The sequence below is a fragment of the Puntigrus tetrazona genome, chromosome 6, assembly GCF_018831695.1.
Source record: "Puntigrus tetrazona isolate hp1 chromosome 6, ASM1883169v1, whole genome shotgun sequence".
Taxonomy (NCBI): Eukaryota; Metazoa; Chordata; class Actinopteri; order Cypriniformes; family Cyprinidae; genus Puntigrus; species Puntigrus tetrazona.
The window spans coordinates 21,161,437-21,182,058 of record NC_056704.1 but is presented as its reverse complement, the minus strand read 5'-3'; the positions used below and the strand labels follow the sequence as shown (position 1 = coordinate 21,182,058).

The 20,622-nt window shown below is 35.6% G+C and overlaps 4 protein-coding genes across 8 annotated transcripts; 3 read left to right on the top strand and 1 right to left on the bottom strand.

The window, feature by feature from the left end:
* The first annotated feature begins 209 nt into the window (after positions 1-209).
* Positions 210-4,431, top strand: glyctk (glycerate kinase). Of its 2 annotated transcripts, none has more exons than XM_043241996.1 (5): positions 210-299; positions 1,165-1,575; positions 2,031-2,182; positions 2,576-2,751; positions 2,867-4,431. In XM_043241996.1, exons 2-5 carry the CDS (start codon positions 1,211-1,213, stop codon positions 3,755-3,757), a joined length of 1,584 nt encoding a protein of 527 aa, XP_043097931.1. In that variant the 5' UTR covers positions 210-299; positions 1,165-1,210; the 3' UTR covers positions 3,758-4,431. The 2 variants fall into 2 exon arrangements, with proteins under 2 accessions (XP_043097931.1, XP_043097930.1); XM_043241995.1 differs by lacking the exon at positions 210-299 and adding an exon at positions 306-782.
* Positions 3,985-6,010, bottom strand: tcta (T cell leukemia translocation altered). Its single transcript, XM_043242024.1, has 3 exons — positions 5,800-6,010; positions 5,617-5,671; positions 3,985-4,535 (listed from the first exon to the last, which is right to left on the bottom strand). The coding sequence occupies exons 1-3, from the start codon at positions 6,008-6,010 to the stop codon at positions 4,493-4,495; spliced, it is 309 nt and encodes a 102-aa protein (XP_043097959.1). The 3' UTR covers positions 3,985-4,492.
* Positions 6,011-6,055: 45 nt separating this feature from the next.
* si:ch73-361p23.3 (tumor necrosis factor receptor superfamily member 9) lies at positions 6,056-11,972 on the top strand. Of its 3 annotated transcripts, XM_043242016.1 has the most exons (10): positions 6,056-6,190; positions 8,226-8,334; positions 9,410-9,414; positions 9,508-9,611; positions 9,713-9,820; positions 10,017-10,148; positions 10,234-10,303; positions 10,714-10,904; positions 10,991-11,098; positions 11,211-11,972. In XM_043242016.1, the coding sequence occupies exons 4-10, from the start codon at positions 9,530-9,532 to the stop codon at positions 11,270-11,272; spliced, it is 753 nt and encodes a 250-aa protein (XP_043097951.1). In that variant the 5' UTR covers positions 6,056-6,190; positions 8,226-8,334; positions 9,410-9,414; positions 9,508-9,529; the 3' UTR covers positions 11,273-11,972. The 3 variants fall into 3 exon arrangements, with proteins under 3 accessions (XP_043097951.1, XP_043097952.1, XP_043097950.1); XM_043242017.1 differs by lacking the exon at positions 9,410-9,414; XM_043242015.1 differs by having other exon boundaries at positions 9,410-9,611.
* A 5,901-nt stretch (positions 11,973-17,873) lies between these two features.
* tnfrsf18 (tumor necrosis factor receptor superfamily, member 18) lies at positions 17,874-20,427 on the top strand. Of its 2 annotated transcripts, XM_043242014.1 has the most exons (7): positions 17,874-18,034; positions 18,323-18,505; positions 18,683-18,770; positions 18,857-18,918; positions 19,049-19,213; positions 19,307-19,470; positions 19,562-20,427. In XM_043242014.1, the coding sequence occupies exons 1-6, from the start codon at positions 17,905-17,907 to the stop codon at positions 19,447-19,449; spliced, it is 771 nt and encodes a 256-aa protein (XP_043097949.1). In that variant the 5' UTR covers positions 17,874-17,904; the 3' UTR covers positions 19,450-19,470; positions 19,562-20,427. The 2 variants fall into 2 exon arrangements, with proteins under 2 accessions (XP_043097949.1, XP_043097948.1); XM_043242013.1 differs by having other exon boundaries at positions 19,307-20,427.
* Positions 20,428-20,622: the final 195 nt, after the last annotated feature.

The window sequence follows — 20,622 nt, the reverse complement described above, 5'->3', positions numbered from 1 at the left end:
AGAACTTCGCTTCGTTATCGTGTTTGTTCGTGTTTGAATCTTTGAAGCGAACGAATCATTTTGGATGTCTACTGATTCGTTTTCCTGCCTAGACTCTGCAGCTCCAGCCAATAGCATTCGAAGGTGGGCTGCGAAGGGGCCTTTCATTGGTTAGACTTTACCGAACGAACGAGTCGGTGCTTTAAACGATTCGTTCATTTAAAAGATTCATTCAAAACACCGACTTGGAGTGGCACTGACGTTTTCGTTCGTGAACTATGGGCCCGTTACCCTGCTGATCGAGAGGGGGCCTGTCACATGTGAGTCGATCTTGTTCACAACAAACAGAGAGAGGGGGCGTTAGAATTGTGAATGTGTAAACCTGACATGACTTTTAAACAAACGCTAAGACGTTGTTTAGACTTTTTATTGTGTTTTCTATGGCTAAGTGACCAGAAATTGGAGTACTGGGGAAAGGTTGAGGTAAAAAAAATAATAATCCTTTGATGTAAACTGTGAGGAAACCGTCTATTTCCAGTGCAGCCTGTAAAGGTGGTCCATGCATAGACGTGTAAACTGGCCACCACCATTACTGGACTTTTAACTTCACTGTCACGAGGCCATTGGAGCACCGCCTCCTACTGTTTTGGGATTAACTCTTGATAAACGCACAAACATCTTGCAACTGGCTATGCTCAAAAACTTCGGCCTATGGTCAACACTTAGTCAATTATTACTCACTCAGTACACAGGCTCTGGTCAGCTCGTAAATGAGCTTCAGAATTGCATGCAACAGTGTGCAGGTAAGTTCTCATAAACCCAATGTGTAAAAGGCTGTGTGTTTAAAAAGGCCACAGTTGTTATGGTTATGTTAAAAATGTATGTTATGTATTCACTTTGTCACTTGCTGACTAAAATTGGTCATTTAGTTGTGGCTGTGTCTAGTTTTGCTTTTCTTTCTTTTTTTTTTAAACTTGCTTTAAGCATTTTAATCATCATGTTATGCACTCCTAAAGATTAAAGCTGTAATTTTTATGCTATTTTGTCAGTGTTATATCGATTAAGGAACACTTCCATACTTTTTTTCGTATGTTTCTTAGAATTCAAAAAAAAAAAAAAAAAGTTGGCCAATGATATTTTTCAGTAATATTCTGTGATCTGTTTTATGTCTCTTTCTTCCCTCAGGTATTAAGTGTCCCTCTTCATCTGATGTGGATAGTTTGATTGGTTTATGGCTCAGATTCTTGCTTTGTCACGTTCTCTTCACCTGCAGCACCCACTGCGGGTGAGCTTAACATCATTGCGCTCACGCAGTATGTCGTCGTTAGACACTCGAGCCCGAGCTGTGTTTTCTGCAGCACTTGAAGGTGTGCAGCCGGACATAGTGGTCCGCAGGAGTCTGGAGAGACATGGAGACAAACTTCTCGTGGGTGGACAGAGCTTCACACTCACCAATAACCTTTATCTGGTGGGCTTTGGAAAGGCTGTGCTGGGGATGGCAGCAGAAGCAGAGAGGATTGTAGGAGACCATCTAATTAAAGGGGTTGTCAGCGTGCCTCACGGTATCCAGAAAACACTACGCAATCATGGAAAAGCGTAAGAGTTTTAGTGCTTTTTTTTAAATTGCATATTTTAATGTGCCTCTGTTAAATGAACAGTTTATACAGCAATTAACTAGGACTTTTTTTTTATTAGTTCGCCATTGGTTTTCCAAAATATGTAATAATAAATGTAAATGTGAAACATTCTCATTACTGTAATGTGACAATAAATTGATTATTAATTATTATTTAAATTGTACTTTTAAGTATTTTGTGTACCTAATTAATAAATCTAGAATATCTATTTATTTTTTAATATGAATTAGGGGTGGAATTCTTTAATTGTCATGAGATATAAAAATTCAAAGAATTCATGCTTAATTTTAGGTTTCATGCTTAATAATGTAGTCATTTAACCCTGATGTCTAAGTTTTTAATTTTTTAATTTTGTATTTAGCTGCACACAATATAGTCTGACTGTTACTTAAAATCCTTTGTACGTCTGGACAGGAAGATGCTACTTGAGAATAACAGCAGAATTACAGTGATGGAAGGAGCAAAGAACAATTTACCGGATGCAGATGCCCAGAAGTCAGCAGACTGTATTCGAGATCTTGCCAGTGGTCTGACTGAGAAAGATCTGCTGCTTGTGCTCATCTCTGGTACTATAACTTATTTTTTTCATATAGAATCTGTTTTCCTTTGGCAACATGCACAGTGATTCGAAAGTTTGCAATGTTTTAATGTTTTCAAAAAAATTGTAGCTCACCAATGCAAAAACAAACAAACTTGTTTAAAATATACAGTACACTGCAAAAAATGCTTTCTTACTAGGATGCTTACCAGGTCTTGTTTTTTTTTTTATTTTAGGGAAATGAATTATTTTTTATATATATATATATATATATAATTTTTTTTTTTTTTTTTTTTTTTATAAAGTAATATTTTATTCAACAAACATGGATTAAACTAATGAAAAGTAACACCAAAGACAAATTTAATGTTACAAAATTTATATATATATAATTTTTTTTTTCTCTTGCATCTACATACAGGTGGTGGTTCTGCTCTTTTACCTGCTCCAGCCCCACCCATGTCCTTGCAGGAGAAGCAGGATGTGACAAGAAAACTAGCAGCAGCAGGGGCTACAATTCAGGAGTTAAATACAGTAAGACGAGCCCTGTCATTGTTGAAGGGTGGAGGCCTTGCCCAGTGTGCCAGCCCAGCCCAGGTAACCATATTACATAACAAAAAATACATGTTCAATTGTTTCTTGAGCAATACCCAATGGTGTTACTTAATATGTAGCATAATATTTACTCTTGACATTTACTCTTCTTTTTAAGGTAGTGGCATTGATTCTGTCAGATGTTATTGGAGATCCTCTGGATTTAATAGCCAGCGGTCCAACAGTCAGGAGTGACTCAAAGCCAGAGGAGGTATGGGATATCTTGAATCGTTATAAGCTCTCTGGCACTCTTCCTTCCTCTGTGAAAGAGGTGCTTAGACCCCATTTTGGGTCACAGGTGCAAGAAAAGCCAGAAGAAGTAAAAGACCATGTTTTAAACGTTGTAATTGGCTCAAACACTATTGCCCTTGATTGTGCCAGCCGAAAGGCTGTTGAGCTAGGGCTTCGACCCGTCATTCTATCTCCAGGAGTATGCGGTGACGTTCGCTCCGTTTCGCGACTATACGGGCTGCTCTCACGTTTTGCATGCTTCCCAGAAAAGGAACCTCCTCCAGAACTCGCTGCAAAGATCCTTCAGCTTGGACCAGAGGTTGGGGTAGAAAGCTGGGACTTGTGTCGTACCATGAACGTGCTCGTAGGGGAGAGGAAGGAAGGCTGGGGTGCAACCTGTCTTCTGGCTGGAGGGGAACCTACTGTGCAACTGACAGGAAAGGGCAGGGGAGGGAGGAACCAGGAGTTGGCTCTGCGGGTGGGGCTTGAGCTCAGTCGTGATGAAGTAAAGAGTGGTGCAGTGTTCCTCAGTGGAGGAACAGATGGACAGGATGGCCCCACTGAGGCAGCTGGTGCTGTCGCAAGTGGAGAACTGATGGAAGAGGCCACATCTCAAGGTCTGGACATTGATGGCTTTCTCGTCAATAATAATTCGTTCACATTTTTCTCGCAGCTCTCTGAAGGACAACGGTTACTTATGCCTGGTCTGACAGGAACTAATGTGATGGATGTGCATGTGATGCTGCTGCCACCATCAGCGCAAAGGGACATGCAATAATTTGACTCCAAGATGATAGAGGGATAATTTTTTCTTTAAGATAGTTCTCTTTTTAGGATTTGTCCATGATATTATCACTTATTTTAACCACTAAAGTTTTATTTTCTTCATGCCATGGAAGATTCCTGCTTGGTCTTGAACCAAAGTAAGGTGCTTTACAATGCGTATTGTACACTGACTGAAATATAATTTACTTACGAAATAAATAACAGAACACTAATACGCAATCAGATACAAATTGTATTTATTTTTTGCACTGCAAAAAGACAGCAGTAACCTCTTGGACAACAGTAAGAGGCACAATTCATTTCTTTTTTTATCTTTTTACAGTGAAGCCTAAGTTCTACATACAGACCAGGTGACTATGTGAACATTTGGGACCTTAAGTTTGACTAGTATTCTTGTCAGTTTTTGGTCAAATGATACTGTCTGAGAATGGTTGAAGTTTAGTTTCGCTATCTACTAGCTTCCAGAATTCAATCATAAAACACTAAAGCGTTCAAAAAATTCAGAGCTTCTATTTATCACAGCAAGTTCCTTTAACACTCTCTCTTCAGTGCACAGCACTGTCAGGTGTTTTAGAGCATATATTTGTGTATTTGGACCTTGAGTTTTGCATCACAGACATATTCATGAGTAAAACCAATAAAGTTGCACAGATTATTTAGTCTTCTTGAAGGAATGTATTTGCCTTTGTTCATCTGTGTCTGTGTTCTTAGTCCAGTTGCAGGTACATCACTCACGGTGGGTTTTCATGGCATCACCAGCTGCACTTTCCCTAGGAAAATTAAAAATATTAAAATAGACAACGGAAGAGCAGTGTTTACAGGGCTGTGCATAAAGTATGCGTATAAGTTAAACTTTGTTCATTAATAGTGCTTTTTATTACAATTGAATTAAAGATCTGTTCTGCCCATCTTCAGCCCTTACTATTAAAATGTTAAGTTACAAATGGGTAGCATGTGTTGTGAGGCACAAGAAAATGCCAGATATAGTACTATAGTCTGAGATATGGTCAAACGTAAGTAGGACTACCTGTCAGTAAAATAACGCTTCACAATGTGCCACCGAAGTCTCTTTAAGAAAAGTCATTTCACTCGTTGGCCATCTTTGAAACTCATCTCGGGCATTTATGTGCAGCTCCTATCTATTAACCACAAATTCTCCCAAACTGTTCATTAAGCTTACGATAAAATTTCAGATTTGAAATCACCAATGAAATCTGACAACAACTGTGCAATAATTGTTTCTTTTGCTTAAATAGCATGAAAAAAATCTTATTTATAAAGGGAAGATTTTTAGGCGGACACGTCTGAGAATGCTGTTTTTACAGCAACCGGAACTTCTAACTGCATATGCGGTGGTGGTCTGATCAGCGATTGGCTATTTTATTTAGAAGGCGGGGCTTCTTGTGGTTGATCGGTCGTTTTAAGCGTTGAGTCCATTCAAAATAATAAGACTATAGTGACAAGTCTTGGGTATTCTATAGTCTTTGGTGCTACCAGCGTAACTTTCATGATGTAATATAACAACAGGCTCCCAACCAAATACTGCAAATATAGCATTGGAATCATATACCGATATGGACAATGGTTCAATACAAAATGCATAGGTGACGCTTCAGCGAATCAGTGAGTTGTTCACTCAGGAGCGCTCCGAACAATTCGATTCGTCAGTGATTTTTTTTAGAAATCACTTATTGAATAAATTCTTCGAGCTCACCCACATAGTCATTATTTGTCAACATTCCGAATTACGATCTGGAAACCGTTAAGCAATGATAAATTAGACTGCAAAGTCGTGTGTTCATTTGTCACGTAACTGACTCACAAAAAACACTAGAAAGGACGGTTAGTTACCATCCGCTCAGGTGAGGAGCAGCGTCAGGAGTCCCGCCGTTCTGTCCTCCAGTCCCTGAAGAATTATCACAAACGTTAAATTACTATCTTTTAAAGGCGCAAACTGCAGGTATATACAGTCTCAAAACTGTACTCAGCTGTCGTTTATATGGATTAGGTGAAGCAGCAAAATAGAGCACTTACCCTGTCTGTAGTACATGTCGTTGACAGTGTTCCCGTACACTTTCCAGGCAAAGTGGATGGCTACGAGACTGATGACGAGCCAGCTAAACAGTATCTTAAACACTGCGACTCTCATGTCGTTGGCCAGCCAGTCATCCACAAACTCGGACAAAAAGGACACCAGACTGTCGACCATGCGAGACAAGAATTCAAAATCCCACGATTCCTCCATGCTGTGTTTTTTTCTATCTCACATTCTAGTGTCTGGTTTTAAACTAGATAGCCAGTGCTTTCAGAAAACCTATGTAATTGAGCATCCATCTTTAAAGTAAACAAAGCTGAGCCGTTGTCTTCTTCTAACCGGAGGTTTGAAAATAATCATGGCGTCATCATCGCCATCTGTCGGCGTGGGGTGAGTATTTGTTTGTGTGTGTGTGTGTGTGTGTGTGTGTAAGAGTAAGAGAGAGAGATATATCTATGAGTGAGATTGAAGCACCAGTAAACACAGAACAGTCGAGAGGACTTTCATGTAGCAGATCATGACGGTAACGTTGTTGAAGTGTTACTTTCGTGAGGTATTTTTTATACGCATATTGTTTGCGTGAATATTTTCAGGTTAAACGTGTCACAGTTCCCTCGTAATCTAGATTAGTTAATCATAGCCAAACAATGGCTTTCTGAATCACAGATTAAGTACAGATCACCAACTCTTACATAGACTATGGAGTCCTAAAATAAACCACATTAATTTGAAACCAACGGTGCTAATCTCAAAACATTGAATAGCCTATAACTGCAAAAGCTTTACATTGTATAGAACTGAAAAGCAAATCCAAGGAAAGCAATAGTGTAGTGAAAAAATACTGCAATTAAAGAGCAAACAAACAAACATGACATCTGAACAAAAGCAAACAGACACATCAGAGGTTGAATAAAAGAAAGGAATGCAGATAAAAAAAAATCTGCTATTATTAATTTTGCAGCATTTTTATCACTATTATGTTATGAAGGTCGTAAAAATATTTTTTTTTACCTTTGACTAGACAAAAGTAAATAAACCAAAGTAAAAAAAAAGTCATTAAAATCACATTGAAATAATCTATTTACTGTAATAAATAAATGTTTACCTTTAGCACAAAAAGCTTAATCTTAAAGAGATTGAAGAGTGGAAAATTCTTGATTTGCAGTTCATGCACAAGTAAGATTTTCGTAGCTATTATTTGCTTTATTTCACTAAAGAGTCTCTCTGAATGCTTCATCAGTATGCTTGACTTGTTGTGACGTGCGAAAAGAACAACTGGAAATGCGTGTGTGCAGTCAAGCGATAGACAAATAATGCTATAAATAATGCTACACGCTTGCTTCTAAGAGAATTATTTGCATTAAGTACTTCATACATTAAATACAAATTCCACAACACCCTAACATGAAATGATACATGATCATAGAGTTTAGAATGTAGTACTGAAATTAACTGAATAATGAGCTCAGGGAAGTGAAACCTGGCAGCAGATGTGGTTTTAAAGGTCTACATTTTTGTGAATTTGTCTAAAGCTTCCTCTCAAAATATCCCACAGATATCCCACTATATCATTTTAAAAATACAATATTTAATATTTAATTTGAGTGGAAGAAACACAGAAACTCCGCTAAAATACATGTTTGATTTTGTTTATCGTGTCTGTTGCACTGAAATCATGTGTTTTAAACCATGTTAGTTTAAAGATTACCAAGACAAACTATGTTTTTAGAAAACACCTTAAAGGGCTGCTCCACCCCAAAATGACAATTTTGTCATTAATCACTTATTCGTTGGGATGGAGTAACCCTTTAACGCTAACAGTGTGCACTAACAATATAAATCTTGTACATTTTGATTTCATGTGGACTTGTTTTCTGTCAAATAATTTGTTAAAAACACAAATAATTTGTTAAAATAAAACTGCATGTTTATATTAGATCTGTTTGCCAGCAGTGTAATAATATACATTAGATAAATCGATAAATCCACTGCTCTCCTATTTCTCTGAGACTGGTGTTAGTTAGACTGGCTTGTTAGTTCAGCCAAAGACAGAATAGCATGTTTTGCTCAAATTTGAACCATGGCTCATTTTTCCACAAGCTTACTGAGAAAGAGTTACCAAAAAAAAAAAGATCATGTTTTCTGGGTTGGTAGATGCACACGATTATAGCACCTAAACACCCCCAAAAAAGTTACATACGTCACCTTTTAAGATTTCCTTTTCTTTTTTTGTTAAAAAAAAAAAAGGTCAATGGAGAAAACATTCTATTTTTATCTTCAAAGCGGAGTAACTCTCTAATAAAGAGCACATTAGTGCATAAGTCATTTTGTTGGGAAAACACCCAGTTTAGTCAAAATCAATCCACGTGCTTCTTTCTTTCCTATTTTTCGTAGTTATAAGACTTAAATCTTCTTTCTAATACAGGATCGCAAACCTATCTGTCTGTCGACCGGAAGAAGCTCTGATAAAATCTGCATCTGCATGTCATTGGTAACTGGAAGCTCTGCACTCCATTCTGCAAAGAGAAAACAAGGTGCATTGCTGTTATCTTTCTTTTACAGACTCATTTTCCAGGAACGCATTTCAGTGGTTTAGTTTTTTTTTTTTTTTTTTTTTTTGTTGGTGTTGCTTTACCGACTCCATTATTATACTGTTTATTATATTAAATACTCCATTGATACGCCAAATACTGATGGTAATGAGTAAAACAGAATATGCTTACTCTCTGCACATGTCTAACGTTCCCCTTTTTCCAGTAAACACAGACCAGTAAAGCAAGGAACCTCAATTACTCTGCCCTAAATGTGTCAGACCTACCTATTTTCAGTGCTGCCGCATAAGAGATGACACTTTCTATATGCAAAACATGTTTGAGCCATTATAATACGTAGAGAGAAATAGAGAGTTTAATGTGTCTTTAAATTTGATTACTTCATCAAGATCCATCCAATTAATTCATACCAGACCTGATGTTTTCAAATAAAAAAAAAAAGAGGATATGTAATAAAAACTAAAATAAAATAAAAAAGCGATGACAAAAAGCTATCTTAAATGTTAGGAGAACTAAAGAACTAAATTAATACCATTAGATAAGCCTCAGTTATTATAATGAATTTGGCCTGTTGAAAACATTAAATAGCAATCAACAAATCATCATTTTCTTCCATGTTTTGCTCTGTCTGTATTGTCGTGAAAACATTTTACATTCATTACATTGACTTTTTATTATGTAATCCAGCACGTAGGATATTACAGATATAAGCTAACAGTTTATTTCCAGTTACTTTGATTTAATTTTAAATCGGGCTTTAAAACAGCGTGAAGCCTGATTTAATCAAACTAAAATGAAATAAAATAAATACATTTTTCTGTTTTAGAAAAATAAAAATAAAAAAAAAGTTGAGGAAAAAAACCTAAATGATACAAAATCATTTTGAGCCAGTTGTGTGACAAATTGTTAATTAAACCAGGAACATTGCCAAATTTATTCAACAGATAAATTACTTTTATTAAAATCTTTATTTTCATTAAACGTCATTTAAAGGATTTTGACATTATCAACTAAAGAAAACGCATAACTGTACAATCCTACATGTTTTTTTCCACAGATCATGTGGGTGAATGGAACACTAGGGGAAGTTGCCTAAATGTCAAATTGTCTGTCGGATTGAGGTTTCAATCGATGTTTCCTCTCATTTGCGTGCAGTCTCTTCGACAGTGTGACTGTCATGATCTGCTACATGAAAGTCCTCTCGACTCTTCTGTGTTTACTGTTACTTCACCAAAATGCAAGCGCATCTTGTGCAAAAGGTATGTATAATTATAGTTAAATACCTGTAATTGAGATGCAGTGTTGTGTGTAAAGGGATATTGCTCATGAAATACATATTAAAAATATCTGCCAATTTCAGGTCAAATGTTTAGTCACAATACAAAAAAATGTAAGGCCTGTCCACCAAAACTATTCTCTGACAAGGAATTTTCAGCTTACTGTGAGAACTGCAGCGAATGTAAAAAAGGTATGTGCCACTCTTTTTCCTTACTTTGTAACTGAGAATGTTACTGTGTAATGGATGTAATGCTGTAAGATACAGTATGCTGTGAACCACTCAACATGTGGAGTCTAACTCGCACTGGATGGGTGGAAGAAAGCTGAGAAAAAATTCTGTTTTCAATAACGCACTTTTATGTTTTGTTTTTGTGTTTTCCCTTCAGGTAGCAGAGAAGTCAAATCATGCACATCTACCTCAGATGCAGTGTGCAAATGTAAAGAGGGGTTCACACCTGTTTATAAACAAAATCAAGTGGTTTGCTTCTGCAAAAAAGGTTTTGGAATAGACCATACAGGTACACATATTAAATCCTACCTGTCTAATTCGCATCAAATAACTAACTATATCTCACAAATAACTAGACTATATCTCTCTTCTAGGAAATTGCGTAGAATGTATGGAAGGCTTCTTCACAGACCAAAATGACTCAATTTGTAAAAAATGGAGAGAGTAAGTTTTTTATTTTATTTTATTGTATAATTGATAGCTGTTGTCAAAGAGTGCTAACCGGGAATGATGTTCCTGAGCTCAGATAGGGGCACCCTGCTTAATGGCATAGCTGAATCATTGAGGGGGAGCCTGAAAATTTCCCAGTAGTAAAAAAAAAAAAAGTGAATGAGCCTTTGTTTGATGTTTGTGACCCTAATGCATATTAATGCATTTAAGGCTTTGTTCTCTATGTATCAGCGCCCTCTTGTGATTCAGATGATTCAGCTCTAGTTTAGTCAAACATAAAAATGTCATCATCTACTCTTCCTCATGTCAATCTAAAACCCTATGCTTTTTTTTCCTTTTTAAAGAATGTTTCACAGCTATTTGTGTATATTAAATGAAGCGTTGTTATGATTTTTGCTCTTTAGGTGTAAAAGTGGGATTGAGTTCCAAGGCACCAGCACTTCTGATGTTGCCTGCAAGGATGCCTCAAAAGAGGTGACGGAACGTACCAAAGCGCATACTACCCCGTTTCAGACGACTACTATCTTTTCTACATCCACTTCAAGAATAGTCTCCCCTCACAACAACACGACAAAAAAAGACAACTACAGCTTGTGTAATCTTCCTTTGTTGCTTCAAGGTTTAATATTTGGCTACAATTTCTTAATCTTCTGCTAATATTTCATTCATATTTCATTCTAGGGCTGATTATTGCATGCCCTGGTGTTATTTTGCTGGCTGGACTACTGTATCACAAGTGTAAAGTCACCCGCTGTATTCGTAACCACAAGAAAGTGGATTTTCGAAAAGGTGGAGTACCCCTAGTTTACTATACGACCACGTGTGTGTGTGTGTGTGTGTGTGTGTGTGTGTGTGTGTGTGGCCACTCTCTATTAATCCCTTTTCCATTTATTTTCTTTAGAAAGTGTATGCAGAAAGCCTGTTGAAGAATCTGGGGAAAAGTGCCTGTCTTTGCTTGTCTAACTCAGTTGTTAATGACCTTAGCATTTAATTTTGTATACATGTAATATTAGTTGTTATATAACTAGTCAAAATGCTGTTTAACGTCATTACATTTCCACTTAATAACAAGACTTAAAGGGATAGTTCACCCAAAAATTTAAATTGTGTCATCATTTACTCACCTTCAGGTTGTTTCAAACTTGTATGAGTTTAAATTGTTGGGTGAACGATCTCTTAAAGTCATAGATACAGTAAACGTTTAATTATATTTGTTATAAATTGAGGAAGAAACCTTTTTTTTATATACATAATTATTATTCATGATATTTTAATGTGGCTTTAGTGGATGATGTGAGAATGATGTAAATGGGGCTAAAAGTAGCTGGCTTTTGGGGTTGTTTAAGACCCCGTTTACACCTCTTTTGGGCAACCGATTTGAATCATTTGGGGTCCAAAGAGAACTGAGATTCATCCACATGTAAAGGTGTTCAAAGTCACATTTAAACAATTGCACTTGTAGTGTAAATTCTCATCCATTTGAATTCAGATGTCTAATTTAAAAGAGCCTTGAATTGATTTCAATTCATTACTTGGAGACGGATCTGCTTTGAAATCTGCTGATTAGTGAATTTGAAATACAGTCTTCACATCGACAGCTGTAGGTAGATCGATGATTGCTATAACATTATTAGAGTCATTTTCATTTTGCCACAGTTGTTTACCACAGACATGCTTTGTAGTGACTCATGCTTTCCTGAGACAAAGATGACAAATTATCTGATCGTTTCCCATAGGTGGGCTAAGGACAATGTCTGAGAATATTTAGTTTTTGTGTCTGTAGCGTAATTATAAAGATTTTATTTAAGATGTTATTTCTATGAAATGGAAATAAATGGGTTGCATAAACCAGCAACGTTTTTGTAGGCAGTAATATTTGTAATGTTTTATTTTATGTTTAGGTTCTGTTCAGTTTGTCTGATTATATGTCTAATTTTGAATAAAGGATTAAATCTAACAAATTGTTAATATTCTCTAGTATAAATATCTGTTTTTATATATATATATATATATATATATATATATATATATATATATATATATATATATATATATATATATATATATATATATATATATACATATTAGTCAGTTTTCCTTTTATTTTGAATGATATTCATTACGTTTTTAACTCTGGTGTCAATGCTCTGGTCTAAAAACTCAAAAGTAACATTTAAATCATGCATTTTCATGATGTGGGTCTTTGTATTTCAAGCACGCTAAGTCAGAGAGGGTATTGTCCCCTCCTACATTCATGTTTCTTCCGATAGTTGACAACGTTCCCTGCCTGTCTCTAGAAACGCAAAACACATTTCAGGTTCTGAGGAGGTGACAGGTTTCAGTTGAAGTTCTACAAAATTTCCATCCACGCACAAGTACTCATGTTGCAGCCCTTGAAGCTAAGTGCTGCTGTGCACATCCTTCCTCCTATAAAGCCACGAGGCTACCTTGCGTCTGCTTACTTGGTTTGTGCTAAAGAAAAACTAGAGTATGACTGCTTTTATAATACTTGTGAGTCTGAATTTTTCTTTTTTACTTGACAAATATGAGATGTACCGAAGATAAGTTTTTATGATATTTATTTTACTTTTTTTTTTTTTATCATACAATCATAAGTTGCACAAATATATTTGTGGCAATGGCCAACAATACAAGTCAAAATTAAAACTTTTTATGCCTAATATCATAAAAGTAAAGATATTTGTTAATTTCCTACCATATATATATATATATATGTATATATATATATATATATATATGTATATATATATATATATATATATATATATATATATATATATATATATATATATATATCAAACCTTAATTTTTGCATGCATGGCTAAGAACTTTATTTGGACCACTTTAAAGTATTTAAACGATTTTCCTGATATGTCAAATTTTTTTGCACCCTCAGTTTCCAGATATTTAAATAGTTGTATCTCAGCCAAATATTGCCCCGTCCTAACAAACCATACGTCAACAGAAAGCTTCCAGGTGATCAAAACTGATCCTTATGGTTTTCTGTTGCTGTGGAGATTAGTTCTAAACACGTTTGTCTATTTGTTTCATCCACTGCTCATACCCTTGAAAAATAATAACCTCTCATTTTGCATCAGAGTGTAACCACCCCTGAACAGTTGAAACCTTTCTGTGGAGGATCTGAAATGAGAAGTCATGTTTGTTAACCACAAAAATCCCTGGTAGACCAACTCGATACACAAATTTCACAAAGAAAAAGGTAGAAAGCGTATGTAATTCTGTAGTTTATAGAAAGTAATCTCCAGATAAACATCTTAGAAGTGTGTTTGTAGTAGCTAAATGATTTCTATATATTTTCTTCTTTTTTTCTACTTGATGTAGCAGCACCCTCTGAAGGGCCACGTGGCTGTAGATGTCAAGAACAAGAGTTCACGCTACTTCCTGACCTTGGCTTTAAGCCTTTTTTTTATTATTATTTATTTACTTATTTATCTAAAATCTAAATTCTTCCCAGATAACATGCTGCTCTGCCACACTTGCATGACCAACAGAACATTTTTGATGCAATCTTGCAACTTGTTCATTACCTTACTTCATCTTTTGTTCAACAGAAGGAACCACATCCTTTGCCTTCTTGTCAAAGAGCAAGAAAATCAGAGTTCCCCTCACGTTTTTTTGTGCTGACTTCTTGTAACAGAGTAGGTTGATGCATTCAGTTTGCCGCATTTAAAAATGAGCTAAAATTACGCATTTTGCAAACCCTCACTGATGTGCGCTGTAAAATTTAAACCTTGGTTCTCCAAAGAAGAACTCACAGGCCCGTTCTATGAAATGGACTTTGTCTTTTTGGAAAGGTTTTTCAAAATGTTACGATTTTTATCAGAATTTTAAAATAAAATCAAAGAGCCTGCGGTGGTCTGCAATTTTAATTTGAATGAATGTTTTTTCTTTTGTAACGTGGCTTATTTAGTGTGAGATAACTAATAGACATTGTACGTAAAGTTTTGTTTTAAACAGTATTTTAAATAAAATATCTATGACTTATATGCTTTTAATGCATAAAGTATTTATAAAAACGTTATCACATTAAATGGGATTTTTAATATATAAATTTTATGTTATTGTACGTTTTATATTATTGTATGCTTAAACTTGCAGATTTTGTGTACACCTAACAGTCTCAACACAAAATTACAAATTCGGTACCTTCAGGACTTTCGTGCTTAATCTGCACTACTTGCATAGCTGTATTTTTCAGCGATGAACTGCGTTTATAATTCATGAGTCCATCCATAAATGGTAACGTGAATTCTGTGTTGCAGTTGGACCGCACTGAATGTGACGTACATTGACTCATCAAGTTTCATAGCTTACACACAATCGAGAAAAAAGAAAAACTAAGTGTGAATGTGTCACAGATGTACGCTTATGTGACGTTAACCTCCAGAACATGTGATCTTTCGTAGACCACTTCAGTCAGCTGCACAGAAATGGCAGCAGCTCTGGGGGTGTATCCTTTGCGCAAGAGGCTTGTGCACGTGACACTTGCAGGGCGTCTGTTTCACCACACAGACCACCTCTTCTTTGTGACGTCACGAGCTGTATTTTGTTTCGAGTTTTTTTCTTTCAATAACCTTTATCAAAATAGACATTAAATTCAAAAGCCGATATCACTTAATTTTCACTTTAAGTGACGTTCTCAGATTTTGTTAATGAGTTTCACAATGCACAGTTCGAATGAAGAGCTGAAGAGGTATTTTATGGTCTCGTATTTTTGCATACTGAATCTCTGATTTAGTTGAGGCTGGTTTTATAACAGTAATGTCAGGAAAGACCAGAAGTCTTTCAAAGGTTACAAAACCCCCAAAATATTCAAAGGATTCTAACGACATGATATTCAGTGAGTCCTTTTTCTTACATTTGCACATCTTTTCACTTCGCAGAGCAGTAGGTGGGCAAAATCATGTGGATTACTTGTGGATTATAGTAATGTTTTTATCAGCTGCTTGAACTCTCACTCTCGCGGCACCCATTCACTGCAGAGGCAAGTGCCGTTATGCTAAATTTCTCCAAATCTGTTCTGATGAGGATAAAAAACTCATCTACATCTCGAATAACCTATAAGTGAGTACATTTTTGGCAAATATTCCCTTGACTTATAAAATGGTCCAAATAGAAGACGCTGAAAACCATTTCACATTTTAGTGTTTGTAATATATTTATAATATTTCACTCAATATCAAATTTAATTAAAAAGCCAATTCATATTAACTTTATTTCACTTCTTTTTAGGGCTCAGACTCTGGAACAATCTACTTAGTGTTTTGAGGAGGCCAACACACACTGTCAGTTTAAATCTAGTTTAAATACCCCCCACTTTAACCTGGTTTACACACACTGTATTTTAAAATCTGTTAAAGGAACAATAGTTAAACAGTTTAGTTTTACCATCATTTAATTCAGTTTCCAGTTCTAGCTGTAGCACTTTTTTGCTGTAGCTTAGCATAGATCACTGAATCTGATTATTAAAACAATAAAATTCACAAAAGTTCAGATGTGTATGCAGACTATAACAATGTTCATGACTTTGTAAAAATGAATGGATTTAGCACTGTCAGTATGAGGAGTTGATATTTGTGGGTTTGTGTTTATCTTTAACTGAAAGGTCATAACTGACATGAAAATCAAAGCATGATTCTTATTCTCTCGTACCCAAAACAAGAACTGAAAGATTTCTAAAGGGTTTTTTTTAGACATTCAGTAACAAAAATGTTCTTAGCAATACTCTTTGTTAAAATAATTAAATGATTAAAGAAGTAAAAGAAAATAATAATTATATAATTCCACTGACGTGATAGAATAAAATGGTAATGGAGCAAATCAGTAATGATAAATTATGGAAACCATAAAGGCCAGATATTATTCTAACCTAGAATTAGAATCCCCCTGTATTCTGTATTGACAGTGTTGTTTTTAACTCTTTCAAGAATGATACAAATTTTTACCAAAATATACACACATACCTGTAATTTAATATCCTGTGTGGCGTTTATGTATGTATGGCGTCATGATAAAACCGAATCCAATATCTTATTTAGCATTGAAATATGTCACATTACTGACGGATTTAGGTTGTAAATGCTATTTCACATTGACTTTCTGATTGTAACATTTTCTCAGACTGGCACAGATGTTGTCAAAGGAGGTTTCAGAGATCCTTTCTGATGATGTGGTCCTTCCTTTCACTCTACGCACTAGATTACTGTGATAAAGCTGGTGGCAGCAATGTTTTTATTACCCGCAGCAGAGTATGTAGGTGGTGGAGAAGTTGTATATCAGCTAGTATTCAAATAATTTATGTCTCTCAAAACTGGTGAAGATGGTTGCTTAGGTTTCCTAGATTCCTAGAAAAGTCAGTGTTGCCAATGCAGAAGAGCAAGTGGTTGGCCTGAGTGCACCAGTGGTTAGTGTATGTGGTGCTGTGACGCTGCAGAGATAGATTCCAGCTCATGTCGTGTACAGATTCTGCTCTTCTTCTCTTTTTTCCCATCACTTCTGCTGATCTCTGTCATTGTCTTTGCGTGCCAAACAAATTGTTATTGCTGTATATACTTAAAAATTGACAATTAGTTGCCAAAGCCATTACAGATGCACACAAACTTGCAAACATGTTCACCCTTTACAGCCCAGCTGGTGGGTCATGGTCAGACTGATCCCTAATGTTGAGACACCACTGAAGTCTCTTCATCTGCCAGAGACTGCAATTGTATTTTTAGCTGACAATAAAGGAGAAGTTGTTCTTTCATCAGACTGGTACGTACCTGTTCTGTTTTGGGGCCTCATGTGATAAGATGCCACATGATCGCAAAGACTGTTTTTCTTCTGTGGAACAGAAGAGAAGATATTTTGGAAAATGTGTCAGGGTTTCCCTGTCCAGATAAAAAGGTTCCAACAACCTAGAAAGAATGTTTTTTTTTCCCCTAGTATGTAGAACGTCTATATTATAAAAAGCAATGGAAAGTTTCCATGAATGTTAAAGGTTCCTCGTGGAACCACAGATGCCCTTAAAGAGCCAACATAAATGTGTAGTAAAACAATTTTATTTTATTTTCTCTTTTACAAAAGAAAGAAGATGAAAGTTCAGAAATAACATGAGGGTGGGTAAATGTCCAAATTTTGATTTCTGGATTAACGATGACCCACAATCGTATGATCTGTGAAACAGTGTATGATTTTTACAAATATTTCCCGAATATTTACTTTCAGCCATAGTTTCCATATCAACCAACAACATCAAAGATATTGTTGTCCTTAGATGGAAAATATATATCTTCCTCCCCCATATAAGCAGTTTCATGTTTTACTTCCCTTTTTCCCAAAAAAAAAAAACTTATACATGTCCAGTGACGTTATGATAAGAGCTCAGCGCAAAAGTTCAGTGCAGCCTGCTTGCACGTCTGTGCGTGCTTTCGCTCTCCAGCTTTGGTCACATCGGTTTTTGGCCTCACGCCTCTCTTCATGTGGGTGTGAAGAAACGTCACAGGATGATGTCATGGCAGTCATAAAAGGCATATAAGAAAAGATAGCAATGCTCAGTCTACCACTGTGATACAATGGATACTGCTAAGCTCTGGTTTATGTTGCTCTGTGTTTGTGTCAGCTGGATTTCGAGTCTGGCTCTAAACTGTGACTGGACCACTGAGTATGAACATGAAAATAGATGTTGTAAAGCCTGCCCTTCAGGTAAGAGCACGATATTATTGTCAAGACTGGGAGGAACACTATCATATTTATTTTCTGTTTGCCGTTAATGCATGTAGAAGGCTAAACTTGAGTACTGTACATGTTCTTCATCTATAAGGTGAGTTACAGCTTTATTGGCCCGCATTAATACTCAAGTTTCATTTAAACAGTGTTATAGCATGAGACATCATTGGTGGAAGCCTCTGGAGAAAGTCAATGTTTTGTGTGAAGTAAGATGTGAAAATGTTCCAATTTGATTTAAACGTCATTCTTTGTTGTATTTTACAGGTCATTATCCCAAAGTACTATGTTCAAAGAATAAAAGTGACAGTGAGTGTGTAAATTGTTCAACAGCTACTTCGGCTATTGAGAAATGTTTCTGCAAAGATAATCACTTATGTTCTGATGATAAATGTGAAAATTGTAAGCCCAGGGAAAAATGCAAACCAGGACAGCAGCTGAAAAGAAATGGTAAATAGTTTTTGTTACTATTATTATATATGTGTTATAATAATAATATTTGGGTTTTTCCATGGGGACTTTTTATGGTCAAAGTGTATAGAGAGCATGTGGTCTAAGAGACATTGACTTGGTAAAAATACTATTTGAAATCCTTCAGCTGCTTTTTTCTGCTTGCTGTTTTGGCAGGTGCCTTTGATTATACTTACTTTTGTGAGCCATGTCCAGACAACACTTACAATGATGCTGAGGACAGCACATGTAAATCTATTACAAAGTAAAAAAGCTTTGTGTTTGCTACCTTTCATTGAAGTTCTGAAAAAGAGAGTGTTTATTAGATGATAACCAATTTTCTGAAATTAGATGTGCTGGTGGTGAGATCTTTCCGGGAAACAAGACCCACAATGCAAGATGTGGCTCTCTGGGTTTGTACATTTTTATTGCTGACATGTTCTACAAATATTTGGAAATATCAGTTTTAAAATGTTCTAATAATTTCTGTATTCCACTGTCATGGCTGTAAGAACCTTTATAATGCTTTTCTCATTTCCACAGCAAAGTTCACAACAGTTCACCCAGGAGGCCAATGGACACAGAACAACAGTAGTCAGACTACTCATTCTTTTATGGTGGCCTGTTTAATATTCACTGTGTTGACCTGCCTGGTTTTTGTCATGTATGCTGTTTTTAAAATTTGCACATACAAGATGCGCACAAAAAGTAAGTGACATTTTCATGTCTGTACAATTTCTACTTATTTATATATGTCTTAAAATTACTACCAAAAATCGAAATTCCCATGTCTTTCCACAGCAAGCAAACCGCTGTGCACACATAGGATGGCATTGCCCTCAGATACATGCATTTGCAAATTATCCAAGGAAGAAGAGGGAGACATCAATACAGCGCATTCAGAAGTTCTTGAGGTCCACAGCTTTCTTAAAGTGTCTCTGTGATGAGAAGACCACTGCACAAAGGTGTCATTATCTCAGTTTCTAAACAGATTTGTATAAGGACGAATGAGCAGAAGGTGCCATGTTCATGATTGCTCTGATGCACATTTTGCAGTCTGAAGAGGATTTATGCAAGATGTACAACAGGAGTGATGCTTCCTGTCAACTTCATTTGTTACCTTGTAAGTGTAAAAACTTTAAAGATTCAAAGTTTCTACAAGAGCAGACAACATTTTGCATTATTCAGTTAAGCAAAGTATGTAATTCGCAAATGTAAGGTTTCACAACAGATTTAAATGCCAATGTATTAAAAACAAAATACCTCATAAGTATTTTACCAGAGATTAACAGACACAACAGCAAGCCTTTTTAGTATTTAATGCTTCGTATTTGTTTTTTGTGATGTTCGTCTGTTTTTTTATGAGACTATGAGGGGGTTTGTCCTCCATTATTTCTGCTTTACTTTTATAGTTAATTCACATCTGTTAAGCTCACTGATTTTTCAATGTCAGTTATACTTTCTATAGTTTACAGTTTCTACATACAAAATCCATAATTTGAATACTTTTGCTAAGCATAACTCTATTTGTCATATTGTTGCATGTTAGGTTCGGACCATGTATTCCAAAGAGTGAAATATTTTAAATACTCTCACTGGTACTACATCAATGGATATGCTATTGTTTTTTTGTTTGTTTGTTTTTTTTTGTTTTGTTTTTGTGAATATTGTAAAAAAAAGTGTTTCAGCAATTTTTTCAGCAATTATTAAATTCTGTTATTCTGTCACTGGCCAATATATAAGAGTTGTATATAGAGTTTTGTAGCACTATATTGCAATGGCTTTTCTTGCCAAGAAATGTAAATGCGTTTAATATTGTACATGCTAAATATATGATCTACACTTTTATAAGCTGTATAATGGGAATGCTAACTGGGACTGGGACAACACAACAATGAATAAAAGCTAATATCATTTCACAATAAGTTTCCATTTGTTATCATTAGCCTAATGGACTATATAAACCAACAATTAAACTTATTTCTAATAATCTTATAGGCTATATATATATTTTTAAAACATACTATTATTATTAAAAAGTATTTTTAATCTGACTAATATGAACTAACAATGAACAAATAATACCAAAAACAAAATACTCAAATAGCTTACGTAGG